The following is a 24,285-nucleotide window of genomic DNA, read 5'->3' as shown; positions in this document are numbered from 1 at the left end:
CACACACACACACACACACACACACACACACACACACACACACACACACACACACACACAAACACGCTGTGATTTTAGATGGTGGTGGGCCCACTGCGTGAAACAGCCTGATGACCACCGCCACTGCCGTCATGTCCACCAGTGCCACTGCCGCCACCAGATCGCCGCCTGGCAGCCACGACTGCAAACACAACGATGGCCACAAGAGCAAGGCCGCCAATAACGGCGCCCACAATCGCTGCAAGTGGCAGGCCGCCATTGCCCCCGCTGCCGCTGCCACGAGGCGATGACGACGGCGGTTTGGTGGTGCTGTCCTCGCCGTTTGGCGCTCGCCCTGGCGGCTGTGCAGTCGTGTGCGGCTGTGTTGTTCGCGGGGGCGCTGGCGCTGTCGACGATGACGTGCGCACATCAATCACGGTTGGCTCGGCCGTGAGCACCACGTTGGAGGTGTTCCTGACATCTGTGCTGCCTGCGAGCAAGGTGATCTGCTCCAGCAGCGTGCCGTCTGTCAGGGCCTGCTGCACCTGCGAGATGACGGCCACGGGATCGTCAGTCAGCACGCCAAGCAACAGCTCCACCCCATCTGCCACGCCACCAACCGGCCCGTTGCTGGCGCCGAGGAGCGCGCTGTCATGCTGCTCACCGCCCACCATCTCGTCTGCGCGCCTGTGCCGGCCGTCATCCAGGCCAATGAGGGACGTGACTGCATCAAGCACATCCACGTGGTCGTGGCTCAGGCCAGGCAGCCCAATCGACAGCACAAGGGCGTCCTTCAGCTGGCGCGAGTCAAGCATGGACGGCGACCCAAGCAGCGCCAGGCGCAGCTGCACCTGCAGGTCCAGCTCCACAATGCCCAGAATGTTCAGCTGGCAGTCCACCTTGCACTGCACAAACGCGCGCCAGCACGACAGGATGTCGAGGTCGTCGAGGGACAGGCACAGGCGCAGGTCAATGTCACAGCACACAACACACGTCTGCAATGGTGCCACGCAAATGAGGTCGGATGGCTGGCATCCGCAGCGGCGCGTCTCTGCGTCCCAGTAGCAGCTGTTGTCTGGCCCTCGCGGTTCGTTGTCCATGCACCGCGCCTGCGTATTGCACACGTACTGGCGCACCTCGTCCTGACACGCACACGCAAGCATGGGGCGTCGCCGCAAGGCCACGGGAAAGGTGAGACACGCCATTGTGGCAAACGTCCACGCTTGTACCAACATCCACACACACAGACAAACGCACACGAGTGCGAAACACACGCGCATGCATACACACACTCATGCATACACACATGCATACACACACACATACATGCAAACACATATACATGCGAACACATATACATGCAAACACATGCAAACGCATTCCACACACACACACACACACACACACACGCACGCACACACACACACACACACACACACACACACACACACACACACACACACACACACACACACACACACACACAAGCAACATACCCTTGCTGTGAAGAAGTTTACGTCGTCGCACGTCCTGGGGATGGTCTGGCACGCGCCTCTGTACGCCACCTTGACGCCTGCGCAGCGCGCATGACACGCAGAAGGATATGTCTTGCCGTCGGCGCCGCACACCCTCCTGCGGTGGCGGCGGTGGCGACCATGGCCATGCTGGTGGCCGTCGTAATACTTGTCTGGATGTGAGTGGTGGTGCATGTCATCATCGTCGTCGCCCCAGGCATCATCACTGTCGTAGTCCTTCTCGCACTTTTCCTCACAACGCACACACTTGCCTCCATAGACAGGGTGCGTTCCCGCGCGTTCCGCGTAGCACGCGTTATCGTACGTCTTGCCGTCTTTGCAGCACACGGGCGAATGCCCATGCTTCTCGCACGGGTCGCCTGGCTCGCACTGCACGCGCTGTCCTGAGTACGGGTCTGTCCACACGGGCTTGCAGCTCCTGCACGCGTCCGGCTCGCACACGGCGTTCGGGTTGGCTGGGCAGGTGGCCTGTGCGCAGGGGTTGTAGCGGCACGCGGCAGCACCGCAAGTGCCATCACCGTAGCAGCGCGCACGCCGCCCATCTGGGGTGTAGAACTCCGCCTTGCAGCCGCCGCACGTGTTGGCGCGACAGATGGCGGTGCTGTCGCCGGGGCACACCGCGTTGTCGCAGGGATTGGCAAAGCACTGCACATGTGTCTGGCCGGGCGGGCACTGGTGCGCGTCACCGTACACCCACTGGCCGTCGTCGTCATCGCCGCTGTGGCCGTTGTATCCGGGCCAGTGCAGGTAGTCGCCGTTGCTGAAACACATGTCGTGACGCACGTGCGCGTGTGGTCGGCGGTCGTATTGGTGGCGGTACGAGCGCCCGGCGTTGCGGTTGTACTCGGACTGCACCTGCTGCTGGTGGGTGTGCACGCGCTGGCCGTAGGCATCATCGCGCTCCATCCAGTTCATCTCGCGCCACCACGGCGGCAGCGGGCGGCGCGGCCGACACGTGCGCTGGTTGCGCTGGAAGCGACGTGCAATGATTGCATCATACACGCCGCGCTGCATGCGGTACACGTCGCGCATGTACAGCGGGTGGCCGCCGCCGACGCCGCACCCGCGCTCGTCCAGGCCCTGCGCATCAAAGCCGTGCGCGTCGTACCCGCGCGCATCAAACCCGTACATGGACGGTGGGTACGCGTCGTTCTCGCTCGCGTCGACGGTGACGTACTGCCCGCTGCGGTCGCGCCCGTAACGGTCGCGCCCGTACACGTCGTAGCCGTCGCGATCGTAACCATCGCGGTTGTAGCGCGGGGGCGGGGTGCCCGCGTGGTAGCCGTCCGTGTCGTGTGTGCCGCCAAAGGCCGTGGCGTCGCAGGGCGGGTTCTCGCCCGGCGGGAGGTAGGTGACACACAGCTGGGCCTCGCTGTCCAGCACATCGGCGGGCGTGCGCGGGAAGGGGTCGAGGGTGGTGTGCAGCAGGCTCTGCGGGTACTGCAGGCCGTTGCCCAGCTCCGTCTGCCAGTCATCCCACAGCTTGTCAACAAAGGCGTGGTGCATGATGAAGACGGGGTCGTACGGGGACATGTATGTGATCATGGTGCCGCCGACGAACATGTGCAGGTCGCCGTGCAGGGCCTCCAAGTTGGCGGCCATATCGATGAAGGACGTGCTTGCAAGCACGGCGGCGACGTCGTCAAACGACGGGATTGCCCAGCCCGCGTCCCAGTCGCGCTCAATGCAGGGCGAAAAGTGGGCAAAGGGCCCCGTGACAATGCACGAGTCTGCGGCGTTGCCGTTCCCGCCAACAATGTTCCACACGGGCGACGTCTCTGGCGACATGGCGTCAATTGTCCAGTCCCAGTAGGGGATGGCGAGGTCGCAGTTGCCGCTCACCTCCCGCAGCGCCATCTCGACCTGGCTCAGGAACTCCCGGTGCCAGGGCAGGAAGCGCGGGTTGCCGTGCGCCTGTGGCGCTGCATTGAGGTGGACCTCCGCCAGCGACGTCCACGTGCCGCTCTGGTACAGCATGTTGACGGCGCCAATGAACGCCGTCACCTCCTGCGGGGTGAGATCGCGAATCTCACGGCGCGGCTGCACGGTGCACTGGCACGACACAGTGCCGTCTGTTGCGCAAAAGCATGACTGGCAGCCGTAGGTGAACGTCTGCCCGTACGCGTACGCCTTGCCGCCGTACACGCACTGGCGTGGCGCCTCCCACTTGGGGTTGCCGCAATGGCGCTCCGCGCATGCCCTGCCCTGGGCAAAAGACACCACCTCCACCCCTTGCTCCGGCTGCTCGAGTGCCTGGCACTGCGAACGTGTGAGGCGGCGGCAGGAGAATTCTGCCTTGGAATAGTACCCGTCGTAGGAATAGCCGTCCTCATCGCACCCGTGCTTGTCGACGCCGGTGCGGTCCAGCCCGTCCTCGTCGTACTGCTGTTCGCGCGTGTACGTGTACTGCTGGCCGTCGCGTGCGTACGTGTCGTCGTATCCGCGGACATCGTATCCGGCGCCGTCACAGCCACGCGCGTCGTACCCGCGCTCGTCCTGGCCGTGCTCGTTGTACGTGTCGCGGGAGAAGCGGGCGTGCGAGCGTGGGCGGTGCGTTTCCCCATCTCGGGCAACACCGTTGCGATCATAACCGTCGCGGTCGTAGCCGTTCCGGTCGTACCCGTACGCCTTGCCATCCCCGTGCACGATTCGTCGGGTGCAGCACGCGCCCACCGCACAGCGCTGCTCGCACGCCTGCTTGGTCTCGAAGTTGTTGCCGTTGCCGCCGCAGCCGCCGTACGTGAAGTGCTCGCACTGCTGCGAGCGCGGGTTGAAGTACCAGCGCGGGATGGCGGCCTCACATGGCCCCGTTGCCGGCGGCCGGCTGCACACGCCAGGGTGATACGCGGGTGGGCCATGGTTGCCGTTGTTGTTGCCGTTGTTGTTGGGGTTGGGTGGGTGGCCCCTGCCCGCGTGTCCGTCGCACGCACCAAGGCACGAGTACAGCGCGTCAAACATGGCACGTGCATGGTAGTCCTGGTTTGGTGCGATGTTCTGGTAGCAGGCGTAGTTGCAGCCGGCATATGTGCTGCGTGCGTCATACAGGCGGTACAGGGCCTCTCTGCAAGGGCCGTAGCGCTCGCACGCCTCGTAATCGCGGCGGCAGTTGCCTGTGCAGCGGTCTGTGGGCGTGCAGTCGACGGGAATCGGCTGTCCGCGGCTGTCGTACGCTGGCTGGCGGCGATCGTAGAAGTGGGCCGCACACACGCCGCAGTTCTCCACCACGCACGTGGCTGATGGGTGTGCGAGGCAGCGGCGGTGTGCACACAGATTGGGGCAATCCTGCTTGCGGTAGGCTGAGCGGCACGATGGTGGTGGCGGTGGCGTCGGTGGCCTTGATGGTGTTGTTGTTTGTGGTGGGCGGGTGGCTGGTGGTGTTGGTGGCGCTGGTGGTCGCGGTACGGGGCGACACATGGAGAACCACTTGCACACTGGATTGATGGAGCACAGGTCGCGAATCTACTCACAGAGAAAGAGAGAGTGTGTGTGTGGGAAGGGAAGAGAGAGAGAGAGAGAGAGTGTGTGTGTGTGTGTGTGAGCGTGCACGTGTGAGTGAGTAAGTGAGTGGGAAGGGAAGAGAGAGAGTGTGTGTGTGTGCGCGCGCACGTGTGAGTGAGTGACTGAGTGAGTGAGCGCGCACATGTGTGTGTGTGTTGAGCATGTGCAGAGCAACTTCGGTAGTTGGGGCAGGAGGGTGGTCAAAGTAACAGCGTTCGCACCCCCTCATAGGCTCGCCACCCCCTTATGGGATAACGACAGACCGAATGGACTGACCAGGAACAAGGAGCAGACGTCGTCAACGAGGTGGCAGAGGCCCAGTTCGTCCCACAGGCAGCCTGGCTCGCTCATGCAGGCCACCTCATCGTTGTGCTGGCACTGCAAAGCGCTGCCGCAGTGCAGGGTAGCCTCGCACCTTGGGTCACTCATGCACGCATCGTAATCGCCGCTGTAAAGGTGGCATGCCGGTGAAATCGGGCCCGGTGGTGCTGGCGGTGCTGGCGGTGCTGGCGGTGCGGGGAGAAATGCATAGCGATCCGTGCACGTTGGCTGCCAGTCGCACAGCGAGTTTTTGGTGCACTCGTACTCCGTCTGTGATGGTGTAATGTGTGTGTGTGTTGGGGGGGGGGGGGGTAAGACATGAGCAGAGGGCACCTCAAGAGCAAGGTGGCACTTATTACTGTCTTTACAGACGTACAACACACGAACACACTCACGCAAAAATACACAATAGCGCATACGAACACACACACACACACACACACATTCATACACAAACGCACATACCGTGATGGCGTTGCATTGGCGCGCGTCAACGTAGCAGCCCTGGTTGAGGTCCCATCGGCAACCGGCCAAAAGCTCACACAGGATGGGGAGACCACCGGCGCAACTGAGTTCCGCTGGGGAACAGGTCCCAGAGAGCTTGCAGTTTGGATCGGAGAGGCAGGCCTGTTGGTTTGCGCCGTACATGGCACACGCGCTGCTGGCAGCAACGAGCTGAAGGCGCGAACCGGCCAACACGAGGCCGAGTAGCAGGGCCACCAATTGGATAGGCCGGGCAAGCCCGCGCCGCTGCATGATCCTCATCGTAGCTGAGGTCATGGAAGCGGGAAAGGGGAATGTGGTACAGAGGAAGGCGGCCGCCTTGGCAAGGGATCGCCTCGCACCTCAAACCAGAGAGTTGGGGGCTGTCGCACCAATGTTAACTAGGTTGGTTGTATCAGGGTGGGGGGTGGGGTGCGAGTGAGGGCACACGGCTATCCGGTACAGAAGGGCTCCGCCCGCAGCTGAAACGAGAGAGGGTGGAGAGAGAGAGAGAGGCAGAAGCCGCCTAGTTGAGTGTATGGAGGACGTTGATGGTGAGCCTAGCGTCTATGTGTGCTTATGCTGCGCATGTACGTTCAGGTCCAGCTGAGAACGGAGAAAATGAAACACAGACCCCGCACACACAACAAAAACGAGCGTGCGCAGATCTTCCCAGGCTCGCTGTGAACAGGTGAACGCGGCGCTCCGCCCAACCCGCAAGCACCCATGACCAGCACTCGTGCGTGTGTGTGTTTGGGGAGTGCACGCACACATACCGTACCCATGCCTGTAGGTCTAGGTGGCAGGGACGCGTGTGCTGTCTGTGTGAACTCCGGCACGAACTCCTTGTGCCCAGCTCGGCGAGGTGTTGGTTTTGGCACATGGAAGCAGAAATAAAGAGTGCGTGCCTGTACAGTACATGCGTGTGTGCGCGTGAGTGAATGAGGGAGGAAGAGTGTGCGAGGTGGGTTGGGGCTGTTTGGTTGCCAACGACAAAGAGGGAAACTGGGGGGGGGGGGGGGGGAGGACACGACAAACCGCAACAAGCAGAGGAAGGAGGAACGTTGCAGCGGAACGCAGGTGCAAGAACTTCACCTCAGGCTTCATGAACAAAGGATGGGAAGCACGAGCGAAAGGCGTGTGCACGCAACAGGGTTCCCAGCCAAAGAGCGGTTTGAACGCGTGCAGTTGATGAGTTGGCTTGTGTGTGTGTGTGTGTGTGTGTGTGTGTGTGTGTGTGTGTGTGTGTGTGTGTGTGTGTGTGTGGTGTGTGTGTGTGTGTGTCACTCATGTTGGTCGGCGGGCGCGTGTCATTTGATGAACGAGGGTGACGTCAACGGCATGCATGGATGTCCCACCATCACATTGCCAGCCGCCGGCAGTTGAAATCCAAGCAAGCGAGAGGAGGAAGCCTGGAAGCGAGCAAGACGAGGGAAGACGAGGGAAGGCTGTCAGGAAATGAAGCAAGGAAGCAGGGTTGCTCGTTGACAAGCGTGCGTTCTTGGGCACTGCCATCATTGGTCGTGCTTGCCGATGCTCTTAAAACAGCACATTGCGATACAGGAGCTCAGTTGCTGGGTCGTGGGTCTGCTGGGCGCCTGGTTGCTGCTGGTCGTTGTTGGCAGTGAGCAAGCAGGACAGCACCGCAAAAACGTGTGTGTTCTTGTTTTGGGGGGGGGGGTTGTTTGCATTTCCACTCCGCGACCTGCCTGCAAGCACACCAAACCACACCACACCACACCAAACAGCCAAACATGTCGCTGGACACGAGCGTGAAGGACCTGAAGCTGCTGACGGCGTGCTTCTGCAGCCTGTGCGGGCTGAAGGACTTTGAGCCCGCGTGCGCGGAGAAAAGCGTTTGCCTGTGCATCAAAACCAAAGCCGAGTGCGAGCTGGTCCAGCCCACCACGTGCTGCAAGTCGCAAGAGGTCACCTGCTGCCTCGACTGCCGCAGCGCACTCCCACCAGACAAAGAGGTCCCCTGCATGTTCGGCGTCCTTGGCTTCATCTGCTTTGGCCAGCGATAGGCGTGTGCATACACGTGTGTGTATGTGTACTTGTGTAGGTGTGTGTGTGTGTGTGTGTGTGTGTGTGTGTGTGTGTTGGGTGTGCGATTGCACGCTGCTTTGGCGTTTTGTTTTCGTGTTTTGGTTTCGCGCGTGTTTTGGTTTGGTTTGCCTTGGGTCATGCAATGAGTAAACAACACACTCAAATGACGTCTCAACAGAAGCACAGTGACACGTGAAGCTCTGCGAGCGAGCAAGAGGGGCAGCAACAACCAACACCAACAAACAACACGTGGTCGTGTTGGGATTGCAAAAGTGGCGTGCGGTGATTTCTTCCGCAGACGAAGAACCCTCAAATCCAAAACAACAACAACAACAACAACAACAACAACAACAACAACAAAATGGCGCAAGTGTCCTGCTGTCGTCGGCAGAAGGGGCGGCTAATGAAGGCGGCCTTGCTCTCCTTCTCCGCGGCCGTGGTCGTCGTGTGCGTCCACGCCCTGACAATGCTGCAATGTGCAGGTGGGTGGCGAGTTTTGTTGGTAGTGCTTGTGTTCGTCCGTGTGAAACGCGCTGCTGTTGAGAAGGTTGAGAGGTTGAGAGGTAGAGGGCACATTCACAGCAAACTGCATGTGTCCGTGTGCCCTCGTTTTGTTGGGGCACAGGCGCCGTCGGCGAGATGTGCAACACCGGAGGAGGAGGAGGAGGACAAGACTGTGCTCAGGATGGGAGCGAGGTGTGCCAGAGCGGCTCGTGCGTGTGCGCCGCAGGTATGGGGTGTAAGTCTGTAATTCGGGGTTGTGACTTGTGTCATCATGCTTGCGGACAGCTTTAGGATGCGCGGGTGGGTGCTGTTTGGTGTTAGTGAGGGTGTGGTGGCTCACTTGAAGCGAAATGGTGTGTGTGTGTGTGTGTGACTTTGTAGGGTATGGCTACACGGGTGACGATTGCGTTGAGTGTGGGTTTCATTTCTACAAGTCCTCCGCCGGTAATGAAGCGTGCAGCGAGACCATTCGGTGCGACAAGGGCGAACGATGGTTTCAAGCGTCAAGCAGCGATCAGGCCACCTGCCCAGGCTGCCAATTTGGTGAGTGACACCGTGTGCAGCGCTGCATCACCACCTTGTATTGCCTGCAGCGAAGAATGCACTGCTTTCATCTTTTGCTCACACATCGTCGCGTGTCTAACGACATGATCACGCCATCATCAGGCAAGTATCAGGACAAGACTGGTCACCGCAACGAGGACTGCTACGACTACTCCACGTGCGAGGCTGGGAAGTACGTGACGCAGGAGCCCAACACGAAACAGGATCGGGAGTGTGGGTTGTGCGAACCAGGCAAATACACAGCCTTGACCAACCAGCCAAGCTGCAGAAACTGTCCCGGTGGCAAATACCAGAACGAGGAAGGGCAATCAGGTGCGTGCGTGCGTGCGTGTGTGTGTGTGTGTGTGTGTGTGTGTGTGTGTGTGTGTGTGTGTGTGTGTGTGTGTGTGTGTGTGTGTGTGTGTGTGTGTGGTGTGTCGTCGTCGTCGTTCCCTCCTGACATTCGTGTGGTTCATGTCCACATCTTCTCATTCCTCAACCCCCGCCCCATCTTCTGGATCGCTCCCCTCCCACCAGGCAAGTACCAAGACGAGACCGGCCACCAGGAAAAGTCGTGCAAAGGTTGCCCCACTGGGGAGTTCCAACCTGGCAGCGGCGCCTCAAGTGAGTGCCATCATGGTGTGTGTGTGTGTGTGTGTGTGTGTGTGTGTACATAGCACTCGACTGCTTGCATCTCGTGTCTCTCTCGATCTCTGATTGTGAGCAAGCGGAACCAGCACCATCCCCTTCTTACTCACATGTTTGTGTCTGCTTTCCTCACACTGTGTCACTACCCAAACTCACACCTTGTCATGTAGGCTGCGAGGCCTGGAAGACCTGCGGACAGGGCGAGAAGTGGATATCTGGATCGACTACAGAGGACGCATCGTGCTTGCCATGCGGATCACGTAAGCAGCAAATCCTGCAATTGCAATGAGGAGAACAAACTGGTAATGACTGCAGCGTTGTGTGGTGGTGCAGTATCTTCTTCCCATTCACACGCCACCTTATCCCTCCCCCCCCCCTTCTCGCCGACACTGTTCCTCTTACCCTTCAGAGGAGTACCAATCCAAGACCTCCCACCAGGACACGTCGTGTGACGCCTGGACCACATGCAGCAGCGGCTACTACGTGACCGCCGACCCCACCTCCTCATCAGACAGGACTTGCGACAAGTGTGATGCCGGCACATTCAGCGACACCATGAACGCAGACAACTGCAAGAGCTGTGGCGCTGGCAAATACCAAGATGCCTCTGGCCAAACAGGTATGTTGAACTGACTCGATGCCGATGCAGCGCGTCGCTCATGTCTTGTGTTGTTAGCCTTGTCGTGCGCTTCCCTCATGTCCTCCTCGCCTCATTCCTCCTCTTCTTCTCCCACTCCCTCTTGAATGTCACTCCAGACTGCAAGGACTGGACAATGTGCAGCCAGGGCGAGAAGTGGACAACGGGATCATCCACAGAGGATGCAACGTGCTCGCCGTGCAGTACACGTGAGTCGAAGACAGCAACAAGGGTGAACATGGGGCACCGTGATCATACAGTGTGCACGCGCTTGTGCCATGCATGATGTTGGGTTGTGCTGTTGTTGCATTTGTTGATGAAGTCCGCTGCTCTTTGCACAAGCACTGTCACTCACTCACCCACTCACTCACTCACTCACTCTCACTCACTCCCTCCTCCCTCCCTCACACTCATTCACCTCATGTGCAGTTCACTACCAGTCCAAGACTTCGCACCAGGACACCTCGTGTACCTCGTGGTCCACGTGTGGCCCGGGATATGAGGTGACCACGGAACCGACAGCCAGCAACGACCGCTTGTGTGCAATGTGCGATTACGGGCACTACCAGGATGGCACGAACCAGCAGGACTGCAAGCCGTGTGACCCTGGCCAGCACCAAGACGAGCGCGGACAAACAGAGTGCAAGGCGTGTGGTGCAGGCAAATACCAGGGCAGCTCTGGCGAGAAAGGTGCGGGGCAAGGTGGTGCTGGTGATGAGCTGCACCAGTGGCGATGTCAGCAGACTTGCTTGCTGTGTGTCCCCACCTTCAACACCTCGTGCACATCTTACTCACATCCGTCTTTCTCCCTCCGCACGTTTTCTGACAGACTGCATCACATACAGCACGTGTGATGCAGGAACCAAGTTCGTCACTGGAACCACGATGGAGGACCGCACGTGTGAACTATGCGAAGCAGGTGGGTTGCACCTGTGCTTCTCGTGTCTCTTTGCCGCTGTGTTTACGTCTCTGTTGCACCCTGTGATTGCTTTCTTCTTCCCTCGCATGCCACTCACACTAGGTCGTGCTTCTCATCTTGTGCATTGCCTGCAGGCAAGTTCCGTGCCGATACCGGCCACAGGCTCACGGAATGCGAGGCGTGTGCTGACGACACGTTTCAATCGGACGAAGGACAAAGCAGCTGCATGGTGTGCAATGAGTGCGATCCTGGATATATCAATGACCAGGATTGCACACCAACAAGCGACCGCACATGCAAAGGTGCTGATGGCGTGTGAAGATACCAACTGCTTGTATGGTGACACCTTCGCTTGCCTGCAAGCACGCTTTTGCTTTCTTCTCACCCAACCGCCATGTATTTCACTGCAGACATTGCAAAGCCCATCATCGTGCTGCGGCGACCAGACAACAAGGAGGAAATTCAAGACACATATGTGGTCGAGGCCACGTTTGCCTTTGATCCCCCGATCTTCACGGCGACAGACACGGCGGCTGGCACCGTGACGAAGACGCCACCACCCAACATCGACGATATTGACACGAGTGAGTGTGTGAATGCCATGAATGGATGTGGTGCCCTTCTGGGTGCGGTTGAACACTCGCATCTTGGTTTGCACTGCATCTTGTTGCATGTTGTTCTCACGCAAAATGCACCACTCACACTCACATTCACATACACAACACACAACACACACACACACACACAATACACACGCACAGGCACTGTGGGGTCTGACCAGATGCTGACGTACACGGCGACGGATGCGAACATGAACACGGCAACACGTGACATCACCGTGGAAGTCGTGGACACGACAGGGCCCGCCATCACATTTGACCCTGCAGTGCTGCAGCTGGAGGCCGGGGAGGAGGTGATGCGCAGCAATTTCACGGCCGGCGTTTCCATCGTGGACCGCGTGGACGGACCACTGGGCATCGACCTGCTGGAATACGATGCCAGCGACGTGAACGTGAACACGCTGGGCATGTACGAGGTGGTGTACACGTTGTCTGCACCCGACTCGAACAACAACGAGGCGCCGCCCACCACACGCACAGCAGCCGTCGTCGACACCCTTCCCCCAGTGAGTGTGTCTGTGTGTCTGTGTGTGTGTGTGTGTGTGTGTGTGTGTGTGTGTGTGTGTGTGTGTGTGTGTGTGTGAGTGTGTGTGTGTGTGCATGAGTGTGTTTGTGTTGTGTTGCGTGCCTTCATCTGCGTGGACACTCACTTCCCTCCTTGCCTCCGTTTCTCCTTGCCTCCGAGTCTCCTCGCCTCTCATTCAACTCTTTTGTCTGTTCACTTCCTCACCAATCCCTGTCACACATTGCCAACCAATCATAGGTCATCACCATTGGTTTTGGCGACCGCAACGTGTCGGAACACAACGTGGTTATCCACGAGGCGGCAACAGAGTTTATCTTCCCGAGCCAGTCTGCATTTGATACATTCGACACCGCTGTCAACGGCGGCGATGTGCGACGCAATGAAGAGCCGGTGCGTTGTCGCTCTTTTCCTGTATCTTCCTTGTCGCTATTGTGTCTTAACCACGTCATGCGCCATTCCATCGCTTCCATTTCTCCCACTTCTCACTCCCCGTCTCACGCACCCTTTTCCCTTGACACTCACATTCCCCCCGACTTCCCTCCCCCAACACTCCCCCTGTTCGCAGACCTTCCACTCGGTTGTGGACGATGGCACGCAGTTCACGTTCACGTACACGGCGACGGATGCATCGGGCAACACGGCGACGGTGGTGTATGTGATTGAGGTGCGGGACACGATTGCGCCAACCATCACCATCAATGGCGAGCACAACATCACGCACAAGGCCGGGACGGAATATGTCGATGCAGGAGCAACAGCAACGGACCTGCTGGAGGATGCGATTGGGCGCGGGGTGGAGGTGGTGGTTACCAATAACGTGGATACAACGCCAGCCTCAGCAGCTGAAGCGGTGTTCACGGTGGAGTACGACGCGTGCGACAAGGCCGGCAACTGTGCCAAGGCAACGCGCTACGTGACCGTCTCAGATCCCAACGCACCCAATATCGAGCTCATTGGCGATTCGCCACTTGTGGTGGAGGCCGGCAGCAACTTCAGCAACATTGACCCTGGCACCAGCGTGAGCAGCCCCGTGTTCAACTCTGCCAACCTGACCGTCTTTGTTGACGATGGTGGTTACATGAGCACCCCAGCAGTGACGCCTGCGACCTTTACTGTGACATACACGGTGACCGACCCGGTACACAGACACAAGAGTGTTGAGCGCACAGTGATTGTCATTGACACGACACCGCCAGACCTGCGCGTCAATGGTGGTTTAGACGTGACGGTTGGCGACGGCGTGACGTGGGTTGAGCCGGGCGTTGCACGTGCATATGATAACATCGATGGTGATGTGCGATCGCGTGTGGTGGCGACGACGCGGCTTGAGGAGGCCGGCGTTGTTGTTCCCACCGTGTGCGCGTATTCGTCTGCGCGCGAGTTTGTGCCGCCGCTGTCGCCGCGCGTGTGGTCTTCACCTCAAATGGACGCGGTGGAGTCGAGAGCGCCGAGCGGCACCGTGTACCACATCAACTACACGGTGGCGGACGCAGCGAGCAACGTGGCGTTTGTGGAGCGCGTGGTGCGGGTTGCAGACCCCTCGTCGCCTCTCCTCCGCGTCAATGGTCGTGGTGTCATGACGCTGGAGTTTGGTGACGATCGAGGCTCATTTGCCGATCCTGGAGCAACAGCTCTCGACGCCCACGACGGCGACCTGAGCGGGGACGTGTGCGTTGGCGTGAGCATTGTGACGCGCGACGCGAGCGGCGTTGTTGCGCCAGGCGACGTTGGCGGTATTGGCGAAGCTGCCATCAACTACGTCCTCTCGCTTGCTCGCAACGCATCCACAACACCAGCACCACCTCCCGCCACTTTCACCGCTTCCACAACTCCGATGACCGCAGACACAAGCAACAACAGCAGCAGCAGCAGCAGCACAGCGACAACGACTACTGCAGCTGGGACGACAGCTGTGGACATGTTTGGGCTGGACGCTGCTGTGGCGTCGGCGGAGGTGGGCACGGTGTATGTGCTGCAGTACAGCGTGCACGACCGGGCGGGCAACGCCGCTGTTGGTGTGCAGCGGGCGGTGGTGGTGGTGGACACGACGCCGCCCGAGGTGACGCTGTATGGCGCGGAGGAGGTGCACGTGCTGTATGCGACACGATATGTGGAGGCCGGGTACAGCGCACAGGATGTGCACGACGGCAACGTGACGTCGCAGGTGGTGGTGAGTGGGGCCGATGCGATTGACGTGCACGTGGCGGGGACGTACGAGGTTGAGTACGCGGTGACGGATGCGAACGGCAACACAGGTGTCGCGGTGCGCACGGTGGTGGTTGATGCCTTGACCCGACCCGATGGTGTGAATACAGTGGTGAGGCTGGTGCTTGCAGGCACGGCGGAGTCCATCTTTGGCGGCGAGGTGCAGCAGCTGGAGAGCGACCTGGAGGAGGCGCTGAATGTCGAATTTGTGGTGGTGTTGAGCGTGGAGGATGATGAGGTGGTGACCTTGGACGATGGCAGCATGGCGTCGACGACGGTGGTGCAGTTTGGAGTGCGAGACCCGCACTCCCTTGAATGGGCAGATGTGTCTGCGTTGGTCATGAGCCTGATGCAGAACAGCGCTGCGGGGTTTCGCGTGTTGGAGGCGCATGTTATCCAGGTGGCATCTGCTGCCACCACCACAACCACGTCCCCGGCCTCGTCCTCATCATCTTCTGTCTCCGTCCCCGTCATTGCGCTCGCTCTCTTTTGCTGCGTCCTCCTGGTGCGTGTGTCTGTGTGTGTCTGTGTGTGCGTGTGTGTGTCTGTGTATGTGTGTGTGTGTGTCTGTGTGCGTGTGTGTGTGTGTGTCTGTGTGCGTGTGTGTGTGTGTGTCTGTGTGTGTGTGTGTGTGATGGCTGATGGAGTAGTACTGCATGTTTGTGCTCTCACTCACACACTCTCTCACTCACGCACGCACGATTCACGCACACACAAACTCACGACTTACTCATCACAACCACACACCCTGCACAATTCACACAACCACACTGTGGCAGGTGGCGCTGTTAGTTGCACTGGTGATGCTACGGCGAGAACGTGGTGGCAAGGCACGACTCGCCGCTGCTGTACGTCTAATGTCTGAAGACATAAACACGTGTACCTTCATTTGTGCGTGCTCGCAGCGTGTGTTTGTTTGTGTGAGGCTTGTCAGCAATGACAGCGACTCTCACGGGTATGTCTCATGCACACACACACACATACTCACGCGTGCACACACACACACACACACACCATATGCTTGACAGGACTCCTCGTTCACGACGCTCAATCCAACCTTTTCAACGTCACCTGCACATGACCCCTCTTGTGAGTCGCACACTGTACCGTTGAAACTGTTTTTTTTTTTTTTGTTTTGTTTCCACCACGCACAACGTCTGACGTCCTCTGGTGTGCATGGATGGCGGACGTTCATGAGCGGGTGCACTTGATGCATTCATGCATTTACCTCGCTTCCTTCATTCCCATCTCTCATATTCTCTCGTTGGTCCTGTGTCTCTCAATGCCTTTGGTGCTGCCGTAGCAGCGTATGAGGTTCCTGTTCCTCGTCACGCCAGCAGCACCAGCAGCAGCCCCAGGAGCAGCTCCAACAATCCAGAAGCGGAGAGCGGCACCCAGCAACCAAAGGCCATGCATGTGTGGGCACATGATGTGTACGACATGGAAGCAGGTGAACGAACCCATCCGCCAGAACGCAGGAGCACTGACGTCAGCGCGTTGCCGCCAAAGCCGCCTCGTGTGAGCCGCCGTGGCATCAGCAGTACTGGTGTTGTTGTCTCGCCACGGAGAGCTCTGCGAGCACATCCGCCGCCGCCTTCGCCAGCGGCTTCCACTTCCTCTTCGAGCCGCGCCCCAATCTATGAAACTGTCGAACGCGTTGGAGGCGCAAGCGAAGCGTGAGGTGATGAAGGTGTGAGGAGATGGGGGAGAAAGGGGAAGGGAAGGTGCAGAGGTGTATCCCCACACCTGCTCCGTTTGTTGTTAATTTTGTATGTTACATGTACATCACCTCTTCATGTGCTTCATGTGGTCTGTGGTGGGCAAGCTTGAAGGCTTGATCTTGATGGCTACGGCTACAGGGCTACATTGGCCTCTTGTTTCCTTGTTTCAGTTGTTTTCGGTTGTTTTCAGTTGTTTTCGAGTGGTGTCACATCATGCCAACCCACTCTGTCTCTCGTTTGCACCGCCACCCGTTGTTACCTATACATGAGAGTAAACAATCGAGAGTCCAGAAGAGAAGAACTCTTGAAGTGGTGTGTGAGCGTGTGATGCTGACTGATGTGTGTGTGGCCAACAAGAGAACAAGAACAACACCACCTTCGGCGGCTGGTGGTTCAAAACTCCCGCCACATTCAAAGCACGTAATTGTGGTGTCGCATACAGTTCATGATCTGCCGCCAACTTTTTGAGCAGTGGCGCTGACGATGACACGTCCCACACCCCAGCTCTGCTTCCCCGCCCGCTCGTGTCCTTGTTGTCAGTTCCAGGTGTCAAACGTCAGTATGTCACCGTTGGAGATGATGTCAGTACCAGCAGTACCAGGGTCGCGCATGATGCATGGGCGTGCCAACGCCTGTTGCCTTCCGCAATGCGTGCCTGTGATGGCGTTCATTTTCCTTTCTCACACTGAGCACAAGGAGTTGACGGAAAGATTTAAGAGAAGACGCAGGAACTCCGCGCCAGACTGCCAGAAGGCCAGAGCACCTCCCCCTCCCCTCCCCAAAGCCCAAAGCACACGTGGCCACAGCCTCACCACTCCAACCCCCGGCTCCCGCAAGAAACATCCAACCAAGCAATGATGGCTAACCCGCCTCAACGTCGGGCCTTTGTGACTGGCGCTGCCGGTTTCATTGGCATGCATCTTTGTGATGCACTGGAGGCCGCAGGGTGGACTGTGGTTGGCGCAGACATCCATCGCAATCCCCGCCGTCCCGATATCCACCAAGTTGACCTTCGTCAGGCCGAGTGGTGCGTGCAGCTTGCCAAGGGATGCGACGTCATCTTTCACCTCGCCGCTGACATGGGTGCGTGATGTGCATGGATGCGTGATGTGCATGGATGCTTGATGTGCGTGCTCGCCATGTGCGTGGGCATGTTTGTTCTGTCACGTGTGGCCCTGTGGCTCTGTTCTTGTGGCTCTGTCACTCACACACACACACATGCTTCTTTCACACACATGCTTCTTGTACATGTGCACCACACCCACTCACTCATGATGATGGCTTTTATGCTTGCGCACATGTCAACTCACCATGCCAGGTGGAATGGGGTTCATTGGCAACGAAGTCAACAACGCCGCCATCGTCAAGTCCAACCTGGGACTGACGCTGGCCGTGGCTGAGGCCGCCCAGGCCTCGGGCGCCATCGTCGTGTACACGTCATCCGCGTGCGTGTATCCGGAAGACCTGCAGAAGGAGGCCGAGTGCGCCCCTCTCCACGAGAACGACGCCGGCATCCCGCCCCCAGATGCGTACGGGTGGGAAAAGCTTGCTGGCGAGCGCGTGCTCAAGCACGCCCTGCCTCCAAACCGCTTGCGCATCGCGCGCCTGCACAACGTCTTCGGGCCCCACTGCACGTGGTTTGGTGGCCGCGAAAAGGCCCCGGCCGCTCTCCTGCGCAAGGCGCTCGCCCTCACGTTCTCACCGTCCGCCACCAGCGGCGCCGGTGACAAGGAATCGACTTCGCGCTCCGTGGAGGTGTGGGGCGACGGAAAGCAGACTCGCACCTTCCTCTACGTGGACGACTGCGTACGCGCCCTCATGGCACTGGCCACCATGACCCCGCCCAGCAGCACTCTGGACGCTGCTCCCCGCACCACTGCTGGTACTACCACGACTACGACCACGGCTGCAACTACGACTTTGACTGCAACTGCGCCTGCGCCTGATTCTGCAACTGCAACTGAAGATGACTATTCTGGAAGTGGCCACGGCGGCGAACGCGGTAGCGCGGCACAGCCAACCGTTGTCAACGTTGGTTCCGACCACATCATCTCCATCAACGACTTTGCCGCCCTCGCCGTGTCCGTCGCACACGCCACTGCCGCAGAAGACGCCGATGGCCGTGGCAGCGATGGCAGCGATGTTGTCATTGAGCATGCGGAAGGTCCACAGGGCGTGAGCGGCCGCAACTGCGACGCCTCGCGTGCGCTGCGACTGCTGAATTGGGAGCCGCAAGTGACGCTCGAAGAAGGCATGCGGCGCACCGCCAAGTGGATGCGCCAGGAGATGAAGGCGGTGCTCGCCTCAATCGCATCCACCACCCATTGTGGTGACGCCGACGACGTCCGTGACGGTGCCACTGCCAAAGCTGGTTCTAATGAACCTGCTGCTGATGAACCTGCTGATGCTGCTGCTGTTGCTGATGCTGATGTTGCTGATGCTGATGTTGCTGCTGCGGCAGAGCGCGCTGCGTTGCTCGCGGCCTGGCGAAGCAGCCAGCTGTCCATCACGACGGAGGCTGCGACCGTCACCACTCCGACAGTGGGTGAAGACGCTGTTCACAGGGTGGCGGAGGAACGGACGTCGTTTGGCTTGCTGCTGCCCGTGACATCCCGCGGGTATGACGAGAACAAGCCCGAGGTGTTCTGGGACCGTGTGCTGGGCACGCTGAGCCAGCTAGGCACCAGCGTGCGCGGCGACCCGCTGTGGCCCACCATGCGCATCGTCCTTGGCCTGGACGACGACGACGCCTTGCTTGGCGAGCACTGCCCTGGGCGTGAACGCCTGGTGTCATACCTGCAGCAGAACGTGTGCTGGCGCGGGGGTGCCGGCAGCGCGGCGTCAGTGACCGTGCTGTCGCTGTCACGTTACAAGCGTGGCGCCATATGCCAGTACTGGGACGCCCTGGCCCGGCGCGCCCGCGAGCTTGGCTGCACGCACTACATCCTGCTCGGCGACGACGTGGATGTGAAGTCGCCCGGGTGGATGACGGCGATTGCCAACGCCTTCAGCGACATTGCGCAGCGCACGGGCCTGCCGCTTGGCTTTGGCTGTGTGGCCTTCACGGACGCTAACTTCCCCGGTTTCCCCACCTTCCCCGTCGTGTCGCACGTGCACCTGTCCATCTTGGGTGGCCGCCTCGTGCCCAAGTCCGGCCACTTTGTCAACCAGGACGCGGACCCGTTCCTGTTCCAGCTGTACCGGCGCTGGGGCGCGTCGACCATGCTGTCTCAGGCACGCCTCGTCAACACCATTGGCGGTGAGCGGCCTGGCCGCTACGACAAGCAGCACACGCGCTGGACGGGGCCTGTGCTCACACAGACTGTGCGAGACATCGAGGTGTGGCTTCAGCAGCAAGGCCCGCGCACCGCCGCCGCTGCCAAGCGCGCGCGCAAGCTGGTCATCGACATTGTTGTGCCGACGTATCGCTGTAACCTGGAGCAGCTCCGCCCCATCCTGCATTTGGAGGCGCCGCCAGACGTCAGCCTCGGGTACATTGTGGTGGTTGATCGCTCGCGCGACGACCCAGACGCGGCTGCGTGCCTGCAGGCACTCGAGAACAAGTTTGAGTACGACTGGCGCTACCGCATCCGCTGCCAGGAGGGCAACACGGGCGCCCCTGAAGCGCGCAACCGCGGCGTGTTTGAGTCTGCTGCAGAGTTCCTGCTGTTCCTCGACGACGACGTGGTGCCGTCACGTGACATTGTTGCTGCCTATGCTGCCGCGGTGCGCCGGAACCCGAACGGCAACGGGTTTGCGGGGCCAACCTTCTTTCCGCCCATGAACACGGCGCGTACCCTCGGTGCGAGGCTGGCTGGTGTCACCCACTTCTGGGACCGTGCTGCAAAGGAGGATGTGATGCCCTGGGCTGTGACGGCCAACGTGCTGCTTCGACGCACGGAAGACCTCGTCTTTGACACCCGCTTCCCACGGACTGGCGGTGCGTGTGTGTGATGTGTGTGTGTGTGTGTGTGAATGAGTGTGTGTGTGTGAATGAGTGTGTGTGTGATTGACTGTGTGTGTGTGTGAATGATTGTGTGTGTGTGTGTGATTGTGTGTGTGCGTATGAGTGTGTGTGTCAGTGTGTGTATCAGTGATTGTAGTGTGTTGGATATCATAACCTTGGCTGCATTGCCACATCACATGAACTGCGTCCCTGCGTGAACTTGACCATCTCATTCATGATTGCATACCAACTTGCCCACTGACTGCATCTCGCCCACAGGCGGCGAGGACATCGACGTGTGCTTGAAGGTGGCCGATGGACGCCTCATTTCCGTGCCGGACGCCACCGCCGTCCATCCTTGGTGGAACAACGGAGCACCTCATCTCTCTCGCTTCTGGGGCTGGGCCAAAGGCGATGGGGCCCTGGTGCACATGTTCCCACAGCACACGTACCTCAACCTGCCCAACGCAAGCGAGGCCATCGTGCTGCTGCTCTTCTTTGCGTGCTGTGCGCACGTGGCGAGCGCCATCTTCAACGCCGTTCCCAGTTTCGGCAACACCGCCCACGATGACAGCAGCGGCATTGACGTCTTACGTGACAGCGCGCAGTGGCTTGCTTCCAGCATGTTCACGCTGCACCACGTGCTTGCGGTGCTGATCTCCATCTTCGCTGGTGAGCTGCTCGCTGAGGGCCTTACGCACCTACTCATCGAACCAGACGAGTACAAGCAGGAGGGCACCAGCTTCCTGGGCCGGGTGGCTGCGGTGCCGCATGCACTGTGCGTGCGCTTTGCGTCGGAGGCTGGCCGTGTGTACGGTCATTTCCTCTATGGGCGCTTCAACGCCGTCTGCCTTCGCTTTGACTGGTTTATTGGGCTTCTTCCAACGCTCATGGCACACGAGCGCAAGGTTGCCTTCTTCCGCGCCACGTGCTGGTGCGCTGTCGCTTTCATCATTCTGCACCTCCTTCCATGACATTCGCACGGCGAGTGTGTGTGTGCGTGTGTGTGTGTGTGTGTGTGTGTGTGTGTGAGTGTGTATGTGTGTGTGTGTGTGTGACTGCTTGTGAGAGTGTGTATGTCAGTGTTGGCATGTTTGTTCGGGCCATGCGTTTGCTTGTTACGTACAAGCCTGTGCTCGTGAGCGTGTGTGCTTGTTTCGGGTCGCGTTTCCTCGTGTGTTGTGATGATGTCCCTTCGGTGGTGAGCTTGTGTGATTTTCTCTGTTGCGTGTGTGGTCTGTCTCCGGACTGCCTGTGAACTGCATCATGAGCTGTTGCGTTGTACTTGTTCCTTCACACCAAAGAATACAACACCCAACGAAACTGCATGCACGCACGCAGTGGCACGGAAAACAGTGGACAGAGCACACACACACACACAGACACACACAGACACACACACACACACAGCCGCTATGAAATGCGTGTTTCCCCCGCGCGCAATTCCGCCTGCATGTGTTGAGGGGACTTGGCATGAAAGACGACGTCTGGCCATCTCAGATATCGCTGCTCGTGCTGATGATGGCGGCACGAGGACACGTGCAGCTCACCAACTTGAGGTAGCGATGCAATGTTATCAAAGTGGCACCGGGTCAGCCTCAGGTCCTGCACACCTGCAAACCCAGCAAAGTCTTGCACGATACAGGAGGTGCAGTAGCACGCGTGGACGTTGTGCAGTGCAATGTCGTGGTCGGTCAGCTGCACGTCGCTCAACACCACCTTGTGCACGTTTTCTGCTTGAATACCAAGCTGTGAACAACTGCTCACCCAGAACAGCTGGCTGTTGCAAACGCGAATGTTACCGCGGCATTTTGTCACCCTCACTTGTGCGCATCCAACGATTGCTGCTTTTGCTAAGTTACATGCTGTAATGCTGATGTTGGTGACAGAGCGCAGGCTGTCGAGACCCCGAATCACAGGGACCACCGCCTTCGCATACCGCATGTCCGCGCGGCTCTTTAAGCTGATGACAGGCACATCTCGCAGCGGCTGCACGTCCAAGTCAGCCGTCACGTGCACGTGCACCTCCTGCACGCACGAAGGAGGAGAGGGGCGCCGGATAACGCGCGAGTCTAGGTCGAACACGTGCACTTGCACGTCGTCCGGTACCACATGCAAGGAAGAAAAACAGCTTGCAGCTTCTCCGTGCAAGCACAGCTTGCGCGCGCACGCACCCAGCTGCTGCAGGTTGTGCTCCGCCACATGTGATTCCACGTCAACCTCCACGGCGCTGGCGATGTGGGGAAGAGCGCTCAGCCGTGGGCAGGACAGTACCCGAAGCAGTTGGAAGCAGTCATTCTCGCATTCTAGCTTGGTCAAGCTTGAGCAGCGTAAAACCTTGAGTGTGGCAGCACTGTGGACGCGAATGCGCTCAAGCTTCGTGCATCCCGCGATCGACAGCGTGTCCACATGGGCAAGTGGGCAGGAAATGTCCTTTGCAGCATAACAGGCGTCCAGCTGAATGATGTGCGCAGAGGCCAAGTTTGGGAGGTGGAGTGTATGGAGGCTGTAACAGTTGGTGATGTGCAGCTGGCCAACCTGTGTCACACCTTCTGGCACGTGGGGAAACTCATCACAGCGGTCGATGTAGACGCTGTCCATGTACACAACGTTCGGAGCGTTCACGCCGCGAAAGAACTCGCACTCTTCCACTGAAAGGTGCCCAAAGTGGGTACCATTGAACGTTATCTCGCGGAAACAGTAGCACTGGATTGCGCCCACATCTGGGTACGGGGCATTTCCGTCGTGGTGGTATCGCTGGCGGTGCTGGCCGGTCGCGCTGTCAATGTCACTGTATTCGTTGTGCGGCTCCACCAGGTTTAGGGTGAGTGAGGACACGCTGTTGCAATATGCCAGCCAGATGCTGCCAAGGTGCCGCAGCGGGGGCAGAGTGATGGTTTCAAGGCTGCTGCAGTGCTCTGCCGCAATGCTGTTGATGTGGGGACTACCGCACACAACGGCGTCGATTCCACTGCACTCCCACACGGAGATGGAGGTGGCGTTGGGCACACGCAGTGTTCCTCGAACGTTGACAGTCGCCAAGCGAATGTCCGTGCCGTTGAGGGTGATGTTGTTGACGCTCACGTCGTAACAACGCGTGACGGCCAGCCGGGGTACGTCGCGCAGAGCCGTGATGTCGGACACACGCGTATGCTCCAAGCGCACCTCCTGCACGTGCGCGAGGGCCGATGCGTCTCTGAGACTGCTAACGTCGATGACGTGCACTGTAGGCACAGAGGCCAGCGCGCTTACGTCCAGCGATCGGCCGAGGGCATCGGCTGTTCTGGCTCGTACGTCGCCCATGTGGGCACCTGTGAGGGTGACGCTTGTCAGGCCTTGCAGGTCACCGGCGATCCGCAGCTGATCTGGCGCAATGGTCCAGCGCAGCTTGCGAACATGTTTGAGGGCGACATGCTGCACAGGCTCGTCGGTGTGGAGACACACTTCCTCAGTGTTGTCGAGAGACAAGCGCTCAAGGGAACACTGAGATTTCACGCGGATTGTGTCTGCAGCCACAGTGCCCAGCATGGAACGCAGGTGAGCCAACTCTGCGGCTTCCGCCTCACTTTCCAGGACAGCATGCAACACAAAACCAGCTGGCAGCAACACCGAGCTGCTAGCGTAAGCGCTGGACATTGCCCTGGCTTTCTTGCCTCGGTGGCCGCTGGAGCTTCCATCGATGCCGTCGTCATCATCGCCGTCATCATCATCATCATCATCATCGTCGTCGTCGTCGTCGTCGTCGTCGTCGTCGTGATCGTCTGTGAGAGGGTGGATGGTGTCAAGGGTGAAGGGATCGGCGGAGCTGTGGTTGTTCTGCTGCTGGTCACTGTGGTCGTTGTTGTGGTCGTCTTGGCTCTCATCCCTGTCGCCATCGCCTTCATCATGGGCAGGTGCTGGGCTGATCCAAGCGCGAAGATCGTTCAATGAGTCAAAATGCACGCGACCGCATGTTGCGAAAGCTGTGCGAAATGAGCAAGCAGCACCGTTGCGTGGACAGTGCATCGTGCGGAGCAGCTGTATCTTGCTGTCCCACAGCACACCGAGCCAAGCGTGCACGAGAAGCCGCTGCTGTGCCCACACTTCCAAGTTGTGTGGAGTGCTGCGCGATGGCGCGCTTTCCGTTCTGTTGACAAGATCAGTGGAGGATG

At 59.2% G+C, this 24,285-nt stretch overlaps 3 protein-coding genes across 3 annotated transcripts in view; 1 reads left to right on the top strand and 2 right to left on the bottom strand.

Annotated features, from left to right (window-relative positions):
* Positions 1-10: 10 nt before the first annotated feature.
* Positions 11-7,455, bottom strand: PTSG_08600 (kunitz protease inhibitor 1). The gene is made up of 5 exons (XM_004990333.1): positions 6,912-7,455; positions 5,799-6,724; positions 5,289-5,603; positions 1,476-4,973; positions 11-1,121 (listed from the first exon to the last, which is right to left on the bottom strand). Exons 2-5 carry the CDS (start codon positions 6,111-6,113, stop codon positions 75-77), a joined length of 5,175 nt encoding a protein of 1,724 aa, XP_004990390.1. The 5' UTR covers positions 6,114-6,724; positions 6,912-7,455; the 3' UTR covers positions 11-74.
* A 115-nt stretch (positions 7,456-7,570) lies between these two features.
* PTSG_12762 (uncharacterized protein) lies at positions 7,571-21,108 on the top strand (the record flags this gene model as incomplete). Its single annotated transcript, XM_004990332.1, has 22 exons — positions 7,571-7,792; positions 8,139-8,310; positions 8,491-8,595; positions 8,751-8,912; positions 9,036-9,536; positions 9,731-9,820; positions 9,970-10,179; positions 10,317-10,406; positions 10,627-10,887; positions 11,027-11,116; positions 11,251-11,418; positions 11,527-11,700; positions 11,878-12,242; positions 12,500-12,652; positions 12,828-14,972; positions 15,247-15,315; positions 15,496-15,556; positions 15,774-16,143; positions 16,661-16,747; positions 16,973-17,271; positions 17,507-20,128; positions 20,414-21,108. The coding sequence occupies 22 exons, from the start codon at positions 7,571-7,573 to the stop codon at positions 21,106-21,108; spliced, it is 9,111 nt and encodes a 3,036-aa protein (XP_004990389.1).
* A 372-nt stretch (positions 21,109-21,480) lies between these two features.
* PTSG_08597 (uncharacterized protein) overlaps positions 21,481-24,285 on the bottom strand; it is a 3,246-nt gene continuing 441 nt past the window's right edge. Inside the window, exon 1 of the mRNA XM_004990331.1 lies at positions 21,481-24,285. This exon is cut by the window's right edge and continues 441 nt beyond it. Coding sequence (XP_004990388.1) covers positions 21,548-24,285 — 2,738 coding nt within the window. The 3' untranslated portion in view covers positions 21,481-21,547.

Source organism: Salpingoeca rosetta (assembly GCF_000188695.1).
Source record: "Salpingoeca rosetta unplaced genomic scaffold supercont1.24, whole genome shotgun sequence".
In the NCBI taxonomy this organism is placed as follows: domain Eukaryota; class Choanoflagellata; order Craspedida; family Salpingoecidae; genus Salpingoeca; species Salpingoeca rosetta.
This window is presented reverse-complemented; position numbering and strand designations above follow the sequence as displayed.